Source organism: Lissotriton vulgaris, chromosome 12 (assembly GCF_964263255.1).
Source record: "Lissotriton vulgaris chromosome 12, aLisVul1.2, whole genome shotgun sequence".
Classification (NCBI taxonomy): domain Eukaryota; kingdom Metazoa; phylum Chordata; class Amphibia; order Caudata; family Salamandridae; genus Lissotriton; species Lissotriton vulgaris.
Window position 1 is genome coordinate 625,418,762 of NC_141700.1, and position 19,784 is coordinate 625,438,545.

A 19,784-nucleotide genomic window follows, 5' to 3' on the forward strand; every position below is an offset into this window, starting at 1 on the left:
TAGCCAGTGATAATACTATTGAACAACCATCGTTATTTCTTTTGGATTCCTTTGTTTTCTATCTGTGGAAAAACTGACTGTTTGTTCTTCGATTGGATCTGGCAGAGCGGAATGCTGTGGTTCTTGCTTCCCACGCATTGCCGTGTTCTGCGTTTCTATTTCTCTGTGCTGCCTCTTTGGTTCTCCTCAGTCCTCCTCTTCAGTGCGATTAGTGGCAAACTCCCAGGAACCCCCTTGTTGATATGTTGCAGTTTATTGTAGAAGGTATGAGAGGTATAGCGTACTAGGTTCAATGTCACAGTGGTGCATATGATTATTGGTCTCACTGTATTTATATCTCATATAGGACGAGTGTACAGACAAAGAGGGATAACAGAGATACCTTTCCAGAACTCCTGTTTTTATCCACAGGTATTCAGATTATAGACTACTATATGAGTGTTCAGATCTTAGACAAGAACAGTGTTCTTATCTCTGTGCATTTTGTCGTTTCAGATATTCCCTTTCCCTGCAGACCCCTCCCTTTCCTTCCCTGTTTATTATTTTGTATTTACCCCTCACCTAATGGCTCAAATCCTCTGTTGACATATAATCAGAGGGTTTGTGACGTTTGGAGGTGGGCTGTATGATCATCATCCGGATCCTGTGGAGCGTACCTGACACTTACCAGACTCCAGGGTGAGCGCCCCCCTGTGTGTCCCTGGGAGTTAGAGTCAGATTGTAGAGGAGAGCGTCTCTGCTGGCGCCAGTCTTCAGCATCATCGGCAGGTGAGAATCCTTTCTTCGCCTTCTTTTCGACCGTGCGCCAACCTTCCAGCCAGTTCCAGGCATCTTCCGGATGAGTGAAAAACCACGATTTCCCATTGGATTCCACTCTCAGCTTGGCGGGGAACATCATTGCATATTTAACCTCTTGGTCTCGGAGAGCCCCTTTCACCTTCAGGAAGCTATGGAGCTGTTTCTGCACTCTCAAAGTAAAGTTTGGAAAGAACATGATCTTGCTGTTCTCGAAGGTTAACGGTGGGGCCGCGCTTGCCGTTTGAAGAATGACATCACGGTCTCGGAAGTTAAACACCCAAGCAAGGAGCGGTCTAGTGGGCGTACCCGGCTTCGGCCGGCCTCCAGGCACACATTGGGCTCTTTCAATCTAAAAACAGTTGGAGAGTCCTCAGGTTGTAGATGTTTAAGGACCAATTCCTCTACAAAAAGGACAGCAGCCTTCCCCTCTGCGCGTTCCGGAACACCTACAATGCGGACGTTGTTTCGCCACATTCTACCTTTATAATCGTCCATCTGTAGGACCATCGACTCGTGGGAAGAGCGCAATTCGGTGACTTGTCGCTTGAGAAGGGCAGTGTCAGTGACCAGTTCCTTAGGTGTGCTCCCTACTGTGCCCACGCGCTCCGCAATTTTCTTCATGTCTTCCCGGATCAGTGCCACATCTGTGGCCACCGTGTCGATCCTCACCCCGAGAGAGGTCCTTATCGCCGTGATTGCCTCGAGGAGATCCGTCGTGCCGCTTGGGGCCGCTGTCTCCCCTCGGTCTTCATTCTGCTGTTTTTGCTAAGCAAATTTCTCCAGCTTGGCCTGGGTCGTTGTCCGGTTGTTGCGTCCGGACGCCATAATCCTAGCCCAGATGTCACCACTCGGTGTCGGGTTGTGACATCTACTCCCCGCCGCCTGCAGTGGAGTCATCCACCTGGCCTGTCCGTTTTTGCATGGAACACCCTAAACACAGGGTTATATAACTGGAGTCGCTGCGCAAATATCGTTTCAGTGGAGCCCACTCACACCAGGCATGTAGCGGTAGAGGACCTGGACAGGGTTAGGTCTTTTCTCCCTTGATACTCAGGACATCTTCTCCGCCACTTCTCCCACCGCGCCTCCCGTAGATCAGGCCAATACGTGGAGGGGGTTAGGAGTCCCGAGAGTCCACAGGGCTAAATCACCCCCACAAGGCACTTAGGGAGTACCGCGATGATCCTGCGCGGCCAATGTCCTAGCAGCGCTCAGGCGTCAAAATCTCCTAACTTGCAGGGGTTCAATCGTTATTTAGGCCTCCTGGGTCCCACCACCAGCAATCTCCAGGCCTCAATGATCCAGCGAGGACAAGCTGTCCAAGGGCACCCACTCCGGGTATTCACGGTCGATTCAGGGGCTGCTCGTTATTCACACCAGGCACTGATTAGGTCTGGGAGCGCCGAAATACACCATATCTTCTTTCAGACTGCCTTCAACCACCCCCTCTGGCACAGTACTTGGGGCCGTTCCCGCTCACGTGAGCTGTTTACAGCAGGACCTTATTTTCACTGCGGGGCCGCCGCAGCAATCACTCGGCCCCCGTTCCTCTTGGGGCCACGGAGAGGGTCTCCGCTACAATCACCGGTCTCCTGATGGAGCGCTGCACACAGGCGGGCACCTCCCGCCAATACCTCTGGACTCTGTTGGAGTAGGCCGCGGCCTCGCGTATTTCCCTTCCTGGTGTCTAACGCACCTCCCTTGGCAGGACAGCCAGCGAGGACCTGGTCCACGGAGCACCCACTGGGTTATGCCTCCAATCAGCCCCAAACTCGGCCAATATCTCGCTGGACACCACAGCACATCGAAGAGGGCACCGGGGCGTGAATCGGGCCAGCGGGACTCAGGGAATACGGATAATTTGGGAGTGGCGCTCCGGAGCAAAGCTACAGAGATGCCATTCCCATCGGCGGTTAGCCAGGCCACCCCAGTTCATCAGTTTTATCGAAGTTGAGTTGGAGGCAGCTGTCTCTCATCCAATTGGCTATGTTGGTGATGGCGTCGCGGAAGTTGGTTTTGGCGTTGGAGGGGTTCTCGGTGAGCGAGAGGATCAGTTCAGTATCATCTGTGTAGGAGATTATGTTGAGTCCGTGGGATCTGGCAATATCTGTGAGAGGGGTCATGTAGATTTTGAACAGGATGGGGCTGAGGGATGACCCTTGTGGTACGCCACATATGATGTCTTTGGGTGCAGAAGTAAAAGGGAGGCAGCAGGATTCTCTGGGCGAGGATAGGTTACGTATAGTTTTTACAATGGAAATACTTGCACCTGTGTCCATGATGAGTTTAAATGAGGGAAGTCTGATGTTCACTAATAAAAGCTGAGATGACAGCTCTGGGCGTGGAGACGCTGATTTTATCCATGTGTGAATTAACAAAAATGAGAACAGAAGTGGAAGTGGTACCCTGCTCATCGCCTCCATTTTCTTTGTAAATAAACTTAGTAGTGATCATCCATACCATTCCTTGAAGATCATCACTAAATAAAATACAGTTTGGTACCAATCTAGAGCACAATTTGGTGGACATGGCTGTACTCAACACGCATGATAGAGAACACTAATTTATGTTCATAGGAATCAATTATTGCAACAAAATATTGAGGCAACACTCCAACAGCAGAACTGGCACAGAAAGTCTCAAAGTTTCCAAAAGGTTTAAGACTCTTGAAACATGTTCCCTACCCTGTCCTTCCCACCAAATCACCACCAGAAAAATTACCTCTTATGCCTTCCAAGATTCCTCGTACCACGGCCTGAACCCCATTTGGTTTCATCAGCCTTTCAGAGAGAAGTTGCCCGCAAAGACGTCGAAGCCAAGCTGGAGTTTGCACTAAATGCTGAGATGCTTTGCCAGAATGGGGCAAGAAACCCTAGAAGGAAATACAAAAATAACAGTCTGTCAGGAAATATATATTTGTGTAATCTTTATTAATAAGGATACAATATCAGCTAACATGCATAAAAGTTACATTGCTTATGCCTATTGATATATAATGTTGTGCCAGCAGAAGGAACAGTGGAACAAGATCAGTTATACAAGGGAGTTTTTACTATGTTGATCTAACAGACATATCCCAAGGTGAATTGAACAACATATTTATAGGGAAGAAGCTATCCCATTTTGATGAATGACTGCTTATTTATTTTTATGATAGACCAGAGAGGCTGTTACGGAGCAATATATGGAGAATTGAATGGTTGTAAGCTAACAATAGCTCATGGTATCTCCCACCAGGTTTACAAATGATAATGGGGGATTTGGTGGAATAGATCACTAGTGCACTGGACACATTTACATGCGTCCTGGACTCCTCCCGGCTCACTTCCCAGAGTTCTGTGAAAGTATGAATCAAGGCTTCATATATGAGGAAATGACCGGCGGCAGGCCAAAGTTGGAAACCAGCTCCTCAAAAGGAATAACAGCGTGTTGTTGGCAACAGTCACCGACCGTCACCAGCCCTGCATCTGTCCAAGCTGCTAATTGTTCAGTTGTAAAGATTGTTAATAGGTCACCATGCGGAAGGCCCACTAAAGGTAGCTCCTGCGCATACAGTGGGGGTGGGGGTACCCAAAGTCCTGGCCACACAACGCTTCTAACACTGCAATGCCATTGTCAGCAATAGAGTTGGGTGTGGGATATCAATTGCTGGATTAAGCTATTTAGCTGACAGTGCTCCCAGGTGAGCAGCCCACCAATCCCATCTCGTCCTGCCTCAGCCCACATAGCCATGGCATAATCCAATGTATCTGAGAGGCTAAGAAATACATCTTGAAATATAGCTCTCCCTGGCCTCCCTCCCCCACTGGGCGCTGTAGGGTCACTAATGATATCCTCTGGCAACCCTTGTCCAATATCAACTCCTGCAACAGTGAAAAGTTAGTGGAACCAACTCAAAGGCACCGTCACCAGAAGGTTGACAAAAAAGTACAGTAGGCATGGTAACATGACCATTTTAGACTGGGATATTTGGGCCATGATCGGCAGTTGTAAAGTGCGCCAAAAAGGAATGCACTATCTGAGGTATCGTAGTGTTTTCCCAAGATTACTATCACATAAGAAGCATGGACAATATGTATCCCCCGGTAAGCGGAATGTGGACTGAGACCAATTGAGATCTGCAGGAAGATACTGTGGACAAGGGCCACTCGGTGACACAGGGAACTGATCGGTTTTGGTCCTATTGAGTCGTTCAAATTCTTGTAGAGGAGCCCGCAGTGGCATCTTTTATGTAAAGTAGAAGGTGGTCAGCGTATAGGGAGATGATATGTTTCCCGCCCCCAACAATCTGTCACATGCCCCTCCCCCGTTGTCTAAATTCTGCTAGGGGCTCAATAGCCAACACGAATAAGAGTGGGGAGGGGGGCATCCCTGTTGGGTACCAGAAAAGATCTCATATTGCAAAAGATTGCATACTGCAAAGAAACCATTCTGCCAGTTTGAACTCGCAGATTTGGGTCTCATATAGGAGTTTTACCCACCTAATCCAACCGTCTCCCAGTCCCATCTTCTTCATGACCTCAAACAAAAAGTCTCTTCCAACCATGTTGAAAGCCTTTTCTAGGTTTACCAACAACAGGGCTACTTGGAGAAAGGATTGTATTGTTGGGTGCTATAATACTGAGTATAGTCTTCGAATAATGAATGATGTATTCCTTAAGGGGATGAACCCATTTTGGTCATCATAAATACGTGCAGGCATGTGGGAGTAGACGAAGGGCCAATGTTTTGCTAAGGAGCCTAAAATTCATATAAATCATAGAGAGGGGCAGAAATCTGTGGTGCGTGCGCCCCGAGTGCACAATTTGCAAAGGAGAAACACCACTGCATCCCATGTAGACCCCAGTACTTTCCCCAACCTTAGGGTCTCCCCGTATAAGGCCTCTAATCAAGGAGCTAGTTGTGAGGCATATACTAAATAGAACTCTGCAGTTCTATTTAGTATATGCTCTGCAGGCCATCTGGGCCCAGGGTTTTACCCGTGGCCATGCTCTTGATGGCCATACGTTATCTATTGAGCCTACATCAATACTTCCAATGCCTCCAATGCCCACTGGTCTGATTCTCACAGCTGTAACGCAACCAAGAAGGTCATCTGGGTGTCTGAAGGGATGGGTGCCAGCAAGTCATACAAGTCTTTATAATAGTCTCGAAACAGGACATTAATGGGCCCGGCGCATATATAGACTCCCCAGCTCTCATTTGAATATGTGTAATCGGGGACCCTCGGGATTCCAGCCGAACAAGCCATGTCAACAATCTACCTGGGCGCCCTTTTTCCTCCTGCACTTTAGAGAGATAGCCCCTATAATCATGGCATCTGAGCTTTTCAAGTGTAGTGTGGTAGCGCTCATGTGGCTCCCTAAGGCCCTCCGGGACAGCCGCCTCTGTGCTTTGGCATTATCAAGGTTGTGCAGCCTGACTCCAAGTTCCCTGTGTGCTGTATTCCTATTGATTGCCCCAAACAAAGCCTCCGCACAACCACTTTGAACGCCTCCCCACTCCACTAACCCGTAGATGCAGAGTTAGTGTTAACACCAAAATATCTTGTCTACTGCATCCCCCAATGTTTCCTGGAAGCACGTCTTCTAGGGTCATTGGGGTGAGCCTCCACAAGGGTATAGACAGACACTCTCCTATTAGTTTAAAACCTAGAAATAAAGGACTATGATCAGAAAATGTATGCCCCAAATACTCTGTGCTCGTTATAGAAAGACTGAGTCTGTGGGAGCACAGAAAAGCATTGAGCCATGCATACAGGTGCTCTATGGGGCGGTAAAAAGAATATCAATCAATCCGGGGTTCTTAAGCATGCTACTCACCTGTGAGGGTCTCAAGGTGCTGGGGGTGAAATCTCAGATCCGTTAGCCGAAGAGCCAGGTCTTGAAACCCTTCCTGAAGGTGTTCAGGGTGGGGGTGAGTCTGATGTCTTCTGGGAGCTGGTTCCAGGTTTTGGCCGCAATGTGAGAGAAGGACCTTCCACCTGCTCGGACTCTGCGGATGTGCTGGGTTTCAGGCAATGCGAGGTTGGAAGATAATAGGTTTTTTTTAGTATGTGGAAGTTGATTCTGTCGTTGAGGTATTTGGGTCCGGTGTTGTGTAGGCATTTGTAGGCGTGCGTGAGGATTTTGAAGGTGACTCTTTTCTCCACTGGGAGCCAGTGGAGCCTTCGTAGGTGTTGGCTGATGTGTTTGTGCCGGAGGATTCAGAGGATGAGTCGGACTACGATATTCTTTATAGTTTGGAGTTTTCAACGTAGGGACTTGTTTATGCCAGCGTGTAGTGCATTACTATAGTCCAGTCTGCTAGTGATGAGTGCGTGGGTGACTGTCTTCCTTGACTCCTGGGGGATTCATTTGAAGGTCTTGCGGAGGATGCGGAGGGTGTTGAAGCTGCAGGATGTGAAGGCGTTGACCTGTCGGTTCATGGTGAGGGATGAGTCGAATACGATGCCAAGATTTTTGGCGTGGTTTGAGGGGGGGGTCGGTAAGCTTCCGAGGGTGGTCAGCCACCAGGCGTTGTCCCATGCTCAAGGGGTGGTTCCGAGGATGAGGACTACTGTCTTCTCGGTGTTGAGCTTTAAGCAGCCGTAGGTCATCCAGACTGCGTCCTCCTGCATTCCTTTCTGGAAGTTGTGTCTAGCAGTGGTGGGGTCATTGGTGAGGTAGAGGATGAGCTGGGTGTCGTCAGCGTAGGAGACAATGTTGAGGCCGTGTTGTCGGGCGAGGGGGACCGTGTTGTCGGATGATGGCGGGAAGGGGGACCATGTAGATGTTAAAGAGGGTGGAGCTCAGTGATGATCCCTGTGGGACTCCGCAGGTGATTTCCGTGGGTCGGAGAGTAAGGGCGGCAGTCTGATTCTTTGGCTTCGTCCGGTGAGGAATGATTGGGTCCAGTCTAGGGCTGTTCCTTGTATGCCGCCGTCGTGTAGTCTGGCGACGAGTGTGCGGTGTGAGACAGTGTCGAAGGCTGCTGATAGGTCGAGTAGGATGAGGGTGGCTGAGTGGCCTTGGTCCAGGGGAGTGCGGATGTCATCTGTGGTGGCGAGTAGGGTGGTCTTGTGCGGTGGTTGCTCCGGAATCCAGATTGGGACGGGTCAAGAATGGCATTGTCTTCGATGAATCGTGTCAGTTCTCTGTTGACTGCTTTCTCTGCAACTTGCAAATGGGAGGAGCGAGATGGGCTGGTAGTTCTTGAGGTTGGTGGGGTCACCAGTGGGCTTCTTGAGCAGGGGCCTGACTTCTGCGCGTTTCCAGTCATCTGGAAAGGTGCCTGTTTCGAAGGTGGCGTTGATGGTGCGTTGTAGTTCAGGTGCAATGGTGGTGGCAGCTCTGTGGTAGATGTGTGGGGGCAGAGGTCGGTGGGGGCCCCTGAGTGGATGCCTTTCATCCTTGAGTTGGTGTCTTCGGCTGTGATCGGCGTCCAGGTGGAGATAGTGGGCAGGTTGGTGCGTCTGGGGGGCTGGCCGTCAGGTGGAAGTTCGACGAAGTTGTCGTAGAGGTTTTTGATCTTGAGGCGGAAGTGAGTTCCAAGCTTGTCGCAGAGGTCTTGGGACGGGGTGATGTCTGTTGCTTCACTGCGAGGGCTTTTGAATTCCTGGATGACAGTGAAGAGTTCCTTTGAGTTGGCAAGGATTTTGTTCTGGATGACTGTCCTCTTGGTGGTTCTGATTTGGTTGTGGTAGTCCGTCATGGCATCCTTGTAGGTGGTGTGGTTTTGGGGTGTCTTGGTGTTTCTCCAGTTCTTCTCCAGGCGTCTGCAGGTGCGTCTAGCTTCTTGGAGATCGATGGTGAACCAGGCGGCTTTCCTGGGGCGCTGTTTGGCAAGCTTGCGTAGTGGCCCAGATAACAGTCCCTAATATCTGCCTGTTGCGTCTGCCAAATGTCCGTTAAAGCCCAATGTGTCAGTCAGTCCCAGGTGGTACTCTGATATCTTGGTTGAGTTAAAGAAGTTTGAAGGTGGTAAACAATGGGACCTCCTGGGAATATCCTAAGTGGAGGATGTATGGGAGGGGTTTGCTATGATTCTTTTTGAAAAACACCAGGAGCAATAGTCCCGCATTTATAAGTGAGGAATGCTCTTGTAAAACACAGATCAACTACAAGAAGTGGCAGAGGAAATGCCTCTGGAATACTAGGTGATGATAACCCCGCTTTATAAGCATGCCATCTCACAAATATATAAGACTCAGCCTTTACTGCTAGGACCCCCTCCCCTCTCCTCCTATCAACTCTTAGGGAAAGATAGGAGCAGGATTTGGGGTTGTTGAAGGATACAGATGGGGGAGGGGGGGGGAGTATGTGTAAACACCCGAAGGAAGTGACCATTCTGGTGGGATTCCATGTAGTGCAATTCAAAATACTCAGAGGAACGTAATGTAGCAGAGCTAGGTTGTTTATAATGAGAATGGAGATAGTCATTGGGGCCCACTCATAGAGGTTTTGACGCTTATGGAGTACATACTTGATGGAAATGTTTTTTATAAAGAAGGGAATGCGAATGGCAGCACTTCAAGTGTGTATTGATTTCATTTGTTAATGATGGAAAGCTTAACAAACGTGTTTTTTAATAACAAAAAAAAAAAAAGAATGAGAAGCGCCATCAAAGGGAATCAGACTGAACTACTTACTTTGGCAACACTCTATACTTTAGTATCTCTAAGAAATGACTAGTGCTACCACAAAATGCTCAAAATATGAGAGTCAGGTTGGCAACACGCCTGAGAAGACAGACCCGAAACTAACAAGCCAGGAAAGCCCACCATTAATTACCGGTAGAAGCAAGAATGACATTCAAAATATCTGTGTTGATTCATAAATAGGCACTACATAGAAATATATTGGTAATAAGCCACACACTTCCACTCGGGCTATTGGCTCCCCAGAGAAACAACAAATCATTAGGAGACTTTAACCCCCTCCGTGCCGGGCGTATTTTCCGCCTGTGCTGACTCCGCCTTGCGCGGGCGGAGTCATGACGGAACGGTTCCGTCATCAGCACAGCTCAGCCGATGCTGATGACGGAACCGTTCGGTCATCAGCATGGAAGGGGTTAAGCTTAACACAGCTGGAGGACGTAGACTAGGCCACCAAGCGGTATGTTGGAGGAATAACATAATATACACTGTCATCTACCAAAACAGGCAGATTTTAATAGGCTCTAAAGCAAATGAAAAACTGTACTCCTCTGAGTCTGTCTTGGCAACATTCTTAAGAAGACTACTTAGAGACAAATTAAATGTACTAACCGTCTTTTCAAATGTCCATAATTACAACAACACTGACAATAATAAAAATTGGGGTCCCAGGAGTTACTTGGTTTAATTTTGGAAACTTAACTTGGGCGTTTCTCATGCAGAATGCTTGCTTAGCTAAAAAAAAAAAACGCCTCGGGATGTCTACATGGGATATTTGACGCCAAAGAAGAAGGGCTCTTTGTTCAATTTAAAAAGTCTTTCAAACAAGGGGCAATTAAACAAACCGATTTAACCAGATCAGGGTTGAGTCATTTTGCTCGCAAGCAAAATACACTTGTGGTGTTATTTGCATCAAAGTAAAAGAGCTATATCATATGCCACATCCAAAAGAGTATGTTGTTCCAAAATGAGTCTTTAGACTCCTGTAAATTGTTTTGCAAGGCCACAACTTGTTATATAAATTCTGTATCACATAACAGCATGTTATTTCAATATACTTTAAAAGTGTTATGTTGCGCGGATGCACCATGAAGAATTAGTGTGCTTTGCAGAAGAATAGCCCTATACAATCACATTAAGTTAACATCTACGGGAATGTAACAAGATGTATGAGCTATTTGTGATTGGGTATGAGGAGGGAGGAAAACCAACAAAATAAACATTTCAGGTTAGGAAGGGGGTTGGGCAACTGTTCATAAGGAGAGACTATGATATCAGAAGCTACCACAGATACATCTTGATATAAATTCGTTTTTAAGCACTTTCTGAAGAACAAAAGAGTAGGATCAGTCCAGAAACTCTTTTTCTTTTTTCAAATTTATTATTTGAATAGTTGAAAAGATGGTTACAAATTCATAAAAGTGGGACGATAATAGAAATCAACATTTCTTCCAAAAGAAACGTCTGTAATAAGAGTCAATATATCTAATGTGCAAGCAACATGATACTAAAATTTCGACAGCAATATCAATATTTCTCCAGGCATAACAAGATAATTAAAAACCCATGAATAGCAGCTTCTTATTCATAACCCACCCTCTCTAACAATGATTCAGATATCGTGAAGAGAGCCCTATATATATTATAATTCAATATATAAACTCCCATCCAAGAAAAAAAATGCATTAGGAAAAAAAAATCATATGGATTGTCACAGAAAGTGCAAAAGACCTACTAAGCAGAGCTGTTAATTATTGCAAGAGACTTTTATACATCTATCCATTTGACTTTTAAAAAAGAGAGTTACATTGGAAGGAATTATTCAACAATCATTCGACGTCAATTCTAAGGAAAACTCTGACCACATTGAATGTATGTGCGACCCCTATTTGTATCGCATATGCCTCTTCCCAAGTGTAGGTCCTAACCATTTTCTCATACCAATGATAAATCAATGGTATTTTATCAGATTTCCAATTCTGGAGTATTAGCGACTTGGCTATTGCTATGGCAATGGAGACAACGTTTGGCGGATATTTTGCCCAATGGTAAATCTCCAATAAGGACCCGAATAAGAACAATCTTAGGGAAGGCATAATTTGTACTGATAGCGATTGATTAATAACTTCAAAGACTTCCACTCAAAATCATTGTAAATGACGGCAATGAAAGAAAACATGATTCCAAGTTCGTATCTCAAGATCCTGACACCTAAAGCAGTGCTCTGGTAAAAGTGAAAACATCTTATGTAACCTTTTCGGTGTATAATAAGCTAGTCATCTTGAAAGAAAAGCCATTCTTTTGGTATTGGCAGCTAGTAGCGCTCTATGCCCTACTTCACATAACATCTGCCACTCTTTACTATTGAGGCTACATCCGGTTACTTTTTCTAGTTTTAACAAAACGTATCGAAATCTTTCCACTCTCCCATCTGACATAGCAAAGAATACCAATTGCCCACTCCAAGTAAGTTATAATCATACAATTGCAACAAAATCCTTAATGCCGGAGTATTCACCATCACATCATTTTCTCCTAAAAAGCCAGTTATTTCTTTAAAACTAAACGAAAGGGCTATATTCCTGCAACCCAACTGTTGAGTCAGCAAATCCCAGGTAATCCGGTTTGATATACTGTAAAAATTCTCCAATCATTTAAAGCCTGCCTCCTTCCATAGATCTAGGACCCCCTGCAAAAACTGAAGACCAAAACCTTGGCAATCCGCTATTTTTATAAATGGATGGCATATAGGAATTTTATGATAGCCTAAATCTATTATTGTCTTATACCTTGATTATTTTTGGCAGTTTAGGAGGACGGAGAAAAACAGATTATTTTATTGCACTTTCAGCTAACATAGTATTTAACATTTTCTAATTTGGAGGGTGACATTCAAAGCTGAACTAGAGCATTAAGCAATGCTGCCTGATAGTATGATTCAAAATTCGGGAGGGCTAAACCCCCCTGAGTTATATCCTGTGTTATATCTAATTGTAATATTGATAATGTAGTTCTTGGTTGTTTATTTGGCCAAAATAATTTTCAAATAATTGTATCTACATCATGAAAATAAGATATGGGTATTTTAATAGGAGGTTAATAAACAAAAATAGGTATAATGGTAAAATAGACATTTTGATCATTGATAGACAACCAATTCGTGTTAGAGGAAGGAAAGACCAGTTATCCAGGAGCCTCTTTGCTTTTTTAAGTGTGCTTCCATAATTGAGAATAAATAATTGATCATAATGTGTCGTGTAGTTCCCATAAATCTTTATAGGATCTGCGCATTTAGACAACATAAACTGTGGGATTAGTGTCCAGACTGATTCAAGACACCTCCACCGGATATGTTCGCCTGTATACCATCTAGCTCACAATTCCACTATGAACGCCTCTTATTGAGGAGCAAATAGTTTCTGGCAACTACCAAACATGACAACCCTGGCCCCTCAGGGATCGTGGAAACAGTACAGTACTTTTTGCTAAGTCACTCGTGATCACTTTGACTCGGAGAAATACACAGAATAAACAATAGGGATGTTTTTAATAAGTATTTATTGAACAAGCGTCATTTTAGTGTAAAATATATATATATATTTTATTATTTTGAAAGATCAAAAGTCACAAAAATGAGATATCATGCAGAAATAATACACAAAGCATAAATTCGATCACACAAAGTACAATACAGAAAATCACAGTGATATGTGCACCACTTCAAATTCGATCTCCTGTCAAATAATATAAAAACTGCAAATAAATGTCACCATTACAAAAACGTTATTCAGCTGAACACAAGAAAACAATGTGTCAAAGTTGAATTATAAAAAGGAAACAAACCATAACTGGATCAAAATCAGACTGAAAAGAAAGAAACAAAACAATCACTATCAAAAAGAAACATGCGCCATTCAGTGTAAAACACTGGGTGAAACATAGCATATCTGAATGCTCTTCGAAGGTAAATGTGCGACCCGCCCCCCCGATCTTTTCATTTGTAACAGTAGGTTATTCTGAGTCCCTGAGTAGATATTGTCGTAGCGGTTCCCAGATGTCCCTCGGTCTCGAGGCCAGCGGCAGCTCCTCCGTATACATTAAGATTGTCTCGACAATACACCATGTCTTTCAACCATGTCTGAAGTATCGGTCGATGTTTGCCCCCCCATGTGATCGCCACTCTCTGAGCCGCTAATAATAGCGCTAATCGTACCAACACTCCGTTCGTCCCTTTGATGTGCGACACACAGCAAAGCTGGCACACTAGAGGGGTACATGGTATGTCTCGTTCACCATCTCTGCCAGGTCACACGTCACCGCAGCCCAGAACTCAGCCACTCTCACACATCTCCACGCCAAATGCATGAATCCCGCATCAGCCTGCCCACATCGCCTTCAATTCGCAGTCTCGCGTAGTCCGCACCTCTGTAGTCATGCCCGGGTGTAGTACATCTGATGTATATACTTTAAATGAATAATCTTGAGATTGCCATGCATGCTGAGTTTCCCAGTCAGATCACAGATGTACCTCCAATTCTCTTCCAGAAAGGGGACTCTGCAGGCATGCGTTCCATCTGTCCAGACTCTTGTTTGCCACCACCACTATTTCTTCCTTAATCAACCTATAAAGTCTTGAGATCAACTTTCTATTAGTAGGAGCAGTCAGCACAAACTGCAAGGACAGCAACGCGGGAGGTTCCTGTGGAAATGTAGTATAATGTGTCCTAGTCGCATGCCGCAATCTACACACCCCTAAATACTTAACCGGATCGGTAGTCCACAGCAATGGGAACTTTAAGTTGGATTGGGCAGTGGCCACCGTCAATGGGATTACATACGATTTGTCCCAGTTAATATGAAGGCTCGATATATATCAAAATAGAACATTCACGGAGCAACTGTGCCAGATATCTGTCCGGTTTGCGAATGAAGAGCACCATGTTATCCGCGTATAAAGAGATCGCCACTGGCCTATGATCAAAATTAAGCGCAGCTTCTCTATGACGTTGCCGGATGACACAGGCCAATGGCTCTAGTACAATCGCAAAAAGCAGTGGCGACAAAGGGCATCCCTGACGAGTGTCCCTCTCAATGCACACCGCCTGTTGGTGCTGTATAAAGTACAGTTATCCATTGAATAAAGAAGGGCGGAAAGCCCATGCGCCCCCGTACCCGAAACATGTATTGCCATTCCACTGAATCGAACGCTTTGGCAGCGTCCAGTAACATTGCCGCTGCCCCAAGACTTGGTTCTAGTACATGGAACATGGAAAAGACCGTTCGGAGATTATGGGAAGTGGATCTTTCAGGAATGAATCCAGACTGATCCGGCAGCACCAGTCCCTGTAAAAGAGGCTGTAATCTAGTTGCCAGTATTTTCGCCAAAATCTTGGCGTCTATGTTGATTAGAGATAGCGGGTGGTAAGACTCGCATCTGTCCGGTGGTTTATCCTTCTTAAGCAAAGTAATGATTAGTGCTTCTCTTAATAAAGGAGGCAGGAACCCAGTGTCATGTGCCTCTGCATACATTTCCAATAAGTGGGGCGCAAGGAGATCGGCATATTGCTTATAAAATTCGACTGTAAGCCCATCAGGGCCGGGTGCCTTGCCATTGGTCATAGATGCATTTGCTAATTTAATATCTCGCTCATCTATGGGTAAGCAGAGGTACTTCCTTTGTGCATCAGAAAGCCACGCACAAGCTATATTCTCAAGGCATTCCTCAAATGCTTGCGACGACGCAGTGTTGTGTGTCGTATTTAGGTCTTTGTAAAAACCATGAAATTGCCTCACAATATCCTCAGGCATGTGGTGCTCACCTCCCTGGTCATCCACTATTCTGTCCACCCAGGGAGTATCAATCCTCTCATTAATTTTGAACGCCAGTATGCCCCGGTCCACCAGCTTCCCCATATCTCCTAGCGGTATGTCGCCGGGAGAGATATTTCACCTCCGCGTCAGCGAGCTCGTCATATTCCTTTATCAGTTGCTGGATTTGAGCCAACACTTTCGTCTCCGCCCTAACCGCATATTTAATTTCTAATTCGCGCAGTGTAGTCTCTATGTTTTGCAATTGCGTTCTGATGTCTTTTAATATACCTGCTGCCCTTCCAATACACACCCCTCTGATAGTAACCTTAAAGGCTCCCACAATGTTGAAGCCTCATCTACTGTGCCTTTGTTAATCGCAAAGTATTGTATTATGGCTTCACAAATCGTCGTATCTTAGATGGAGTCGAGAAGTGCCTCTGACCGCAACCTCCAGGTAAAGGGGTGTCGCACATTTTTCGGGAAGGCAATATCCACCCTCACCGGGTTGTGATCCGATAGTGTTCTCGCCAATAATGCCACACTCACCACACAATCCATCAATTCACCACCAAGCAGCCAATAATCCAGGCGCGACCAGCTCCCCCGCGATGGTGTCGCATGTGTACTCTCTCGCACCTGTGGATTACGCACCCTCCAAAATCGTACAATCCAAATTCCTCCATGGCTCGCAAGACACTCACGGCAACTTTGGGAGTACGGTGGGAAATCAGGCTAGACTTATCCAGCGCCACATCCAGATATGTGTTAAGGTCACCCCCCCAAACTACAGGAGCAGCAGGCCACTCTCTCAATTTACCACATATCCGATCTACACACGTCGGATCATCCACAATCGGTCCATACATATTGACAATAGAGACCATCACTCCACACAGTTTCCCACGCACCATCGCAAATCTACCCTCCTCATCTGCGCAAGTGTGTACCGGTTGAAATTCCACCCCTCTCTTGACTAATAACAGCACTCCTCTCGCATATGACGAGTATGACGCAGCCAGACGAAATCCCGCCCATCCACTCGCTACTCTACGTTCCGTGTGTTTAGTCAAGTGTGTTTCCTGTAGTAGGGCAACTTGTATCATGTGACGATTTAAATATGCCAATACCTGCCGTACTTTTTTAGGAGAGTTTAGACCTCGGACATTCCAGGTTAAGATCTTGCAGTTACCCAGCATCATCTACTACATAAACCACAGTTCTTAGTACCCCAGCAGATCCCAGAGGAGCAACAGTCTCATCAACACCATCTAGAGCAATTCTGTCAGTTATGAAGCATGTGGATAGGCACAATAAAAAAAGCATAACATAAAACAAACACAAAAACAACATCCCCTTTCCGCTCTCCTTCCTCCCCCCCCACCACCCACTCCAACCTCCCAATCAGGTCGAGACCAAACCACCCCTCCTCCCTCCCTCAACACAACACCCCCAACTGTCCATCTCGTCATGTGGGGAACACCCTCTCGGGGATGAGGCTCAGCCACGTGCAGTCGCACCGTAGTGCGGTTGCCGGAAAAATTCTTGTATCCTCCTCCACCCCTGCACTTTTACGATATTTCACAGTCCACTGACCAATGCATCCATCCCCCTCCGGACTATCAATATAAAGCGGCATATAAGGGCCCCCCCCCCCTACTGATCCTGAACGCGGGGAGGGCAGAGCTAGCTGTAGCCCAGGACCAATATCAGATTAGAACAACAGTGCAACATTATACAATTATGTGACAATGTGTCCATCATTAATCCGTGTTATCCAATCCTGACTTCGCCGGTGGGTCCTCTACCGCCTTCCTCCGTCTTACAAATATGCTTGGTGAATTTCAATGCGGACTTTGCGTCAGTAAAAAAATGGGACCGTTCCTCTTGGGTGACCTTTAATTTTGCCGGATAGAGCATGGCATATGGCACCGACGTTTCTCTCAACATCTTCTTTACTGGCACAAATTCTCTTCTTGCCGATTGTACTGCGGGTGTGTAGTCTGGAAAAAATTTGAGTTTGTCCCCTTTGTAAACAACTGGGTCCTTAGCTCTGGCCTCTCTCAAAATGGCGTCCCTGTCTGCGTAGTTGAGGAGTCGCGCAATGATCGGGCGCGGCGGCGCTCCCGGCTTAGGCCACGGCCCAAGCGAGCTGTGTGCTCGTTCCACTACCATCACAGCTGAGAGAGCGGGACCAAAAAGTTCACGTAGCATGCCATCTATGAAGGGTTCCATTTTGAATATGGGTGTGGTTTCCGATAGTCCAATAATGCGAACGTTGTTCCGCCTTGAACGCGCTTCCAAATCTTTGATCTTTGCGCTTATTATTTCCAACACTTTTTCCATCTGTAAGAGTTGCGTGCGCGCTTCAGCCTGCGCGTCATGCTCATCTGATACACGATTCTCAAGCACATCCAGTCTGCGCTCATGCATGTCCACTTTCTTTCTCACCATATCCAGCCCGGTAGCCAAAGCATCTATCTTGCTATTGTCTTCATCCCTGCCCGCTGCTCTAACAAAATGGATCGCGTTTCATCCCCCGTACCTTCTGAGTGACCTGACGCACCTCGCACTTCACCCTGCTCATCCATGTTTTCAGTGGCTCGAGTCGACTGTCTGCTTTCAAATTGGAGTTTCGCCTGCCTTGGCTCCGATTTGCCCATACCTGAGGATCCAGCCCCAGATATATCAGTACTCTCATGCAGCACATAACACCAGTGAACCAAAGTACTGTTATCCCTCACAGTGGCAGAGCTTCACTGTTGCGCCAGCCCTCGTGTTGTACCCCACTGTCACCACCTTAGAGCGCGTGCATCCGAGGTATGGGTTCCTTCTCTCGGTTGCCCCTATATATCACCATTCAGCAGGCCACGCCGCCTTTGGACACGGGAGATCCCAGAATAGTGTCTCGGGTCTAATATCCCATACCTGGGCCGGCACCCCTGCCAACCCTAGTCACCAAGGGGCTCCCGCAGTCCCCCGACCCCCTCCGCCCAGCAAATGGGTAGGTGGGGGCAAAAAGGAACAGCAGTCAGATCCCTCCAGGTACCTAGGGTCAGCCCAGCCGCCCGCCACGCGGTCGGGTATCACAGCGACGCCCGCAGCTCCCCGCAACGAACAGCCCCCACAGTGTGCCTTAAGACCCCGGGTCTCTGCACCCTGCCGGACCTCGCCACCCAAGCCCCCAGAACCAGGCCGCAGCCGCACCCCGCTCACCACAACTCCGCAGGCTCTTCCATGACTCGGTCCTGCCAACCATCAGGCCTCCGGCATCCACGTGGGGCGGTGCCCCGTGAATCCACAGGCCTGGTCACTCCCAGGGCCACCCGATCACACTATCTCCGGGAGACCGGCGCCATCACGCCGTCTGGAGTCCTCAGCAACTGGGCCTCCCACAACGGCCACTCGTGCGGAGCCGCGCACACCTTAGTTTGTCCGCTTGAGCCGCCATTGCTACTTGGGGGACTGAGGGCACAGTATCCACAGTCTTTACCCGTGTCTCCGGCTGCCGTGTGATCTCGCCCTCCGTCACAGTCGGAGGTCTCGCAGTCCGCTCCCGGTCGGCGCCATTTTCTTTTTCTTGTACTCCAGCGTGCCGTCGCCTCTGCCTCAAAATCACAGCAACGATCAGGGGAGAGGACTCGCCACGCTACCAGAATGTGCAGCAGTCTTTCTTGTGCACCCTCAGGGGATCTCTGCGTAGGCAGCGGGTGCAGGAAGGATGGTATTCGTCCGGTATATGTTCCGGCTTGCGGAGCTCCCTCGGCAGGCCGCCATTCTGCTACGCGCCGTAGCCACGCCCCCCATTTTAGTGTAAAATATGTGAGCTGTAACAACAATAAGACAAACAGATATATATGATTGTAAGGACCAATAGAGTAGATAGATGGTACAATTCTACCATAGTGCTAAAACAATGGATATATAGAGGTGTATAGATACATGAAAATAGCAATGCATACGCCTACGATGCTAACCCTATCTAGATATACCTAAATGTACCTCACATGTATGTAGGTGCATAGCCAAGAAACCCCCTAGGATAAAGTCAACCCCATAACCTGGTGTAAGAAAACGAAGGACCTCGTCTTGATCTCGAGAGGGACAACACGCGCGGGATGTCAGACCACTGCGTGCTGGAGTATCTGTGTGCAGCAGTCTCAGCGTCTCACGTAAGCATGAAAGTCGTTTTCTCCTCTTCCTGCCCAGCAAAGATTTGGTGTTTATATACCCAAAAGGTATCCCTCATGGGTTCTAACTTGCTGTGGGATGTCGGCCGAGGATGACAATAGTGATACACCTTATACATAGTAATTATGCAGAAGATGGTAAACCTGCTGTGATTCTGAGAATCCTCTGCATAATAAATGAGGCTAGTTTTCGGAGAAAACCACACGACATCTACGCATCACCTAACTAGGTAAAAGGTCTGCACCAAAACAGTTATGTAGTACAATGGCAGGGTAGATGCAGGTGAAAGGTTAAGTGACTACCCATGCCTATAATTGGGGACACTACTAAACATAACAAATGATTTGTTATG

The 19,784-nt window shown here is 46.9% G+C and overlaps 1 protein-coding gene across 1 annotated transcript in view; it reads right to left on the reverse strand.

Moving 5' to 3' along the window:
- TANGO6 (transport and golgi organization 6 homolog) overlaps window positions 1–19,784 on the reverse strand; it is a 579,124-nt gene that overhangs the window by 441,308 nt on the left and 118,032 nt on the right. The window contains exon 4 of the mRNA XM_086945772.1: window positions 3,520–3,670. Coding sequence (XP_086801898.1) covers window positions 3,520–3,670 — 151 coding nt within the window. The remainder of the gene's footprint in view (window positions 1–3,519; window positions 3,671–19,784) is intronic.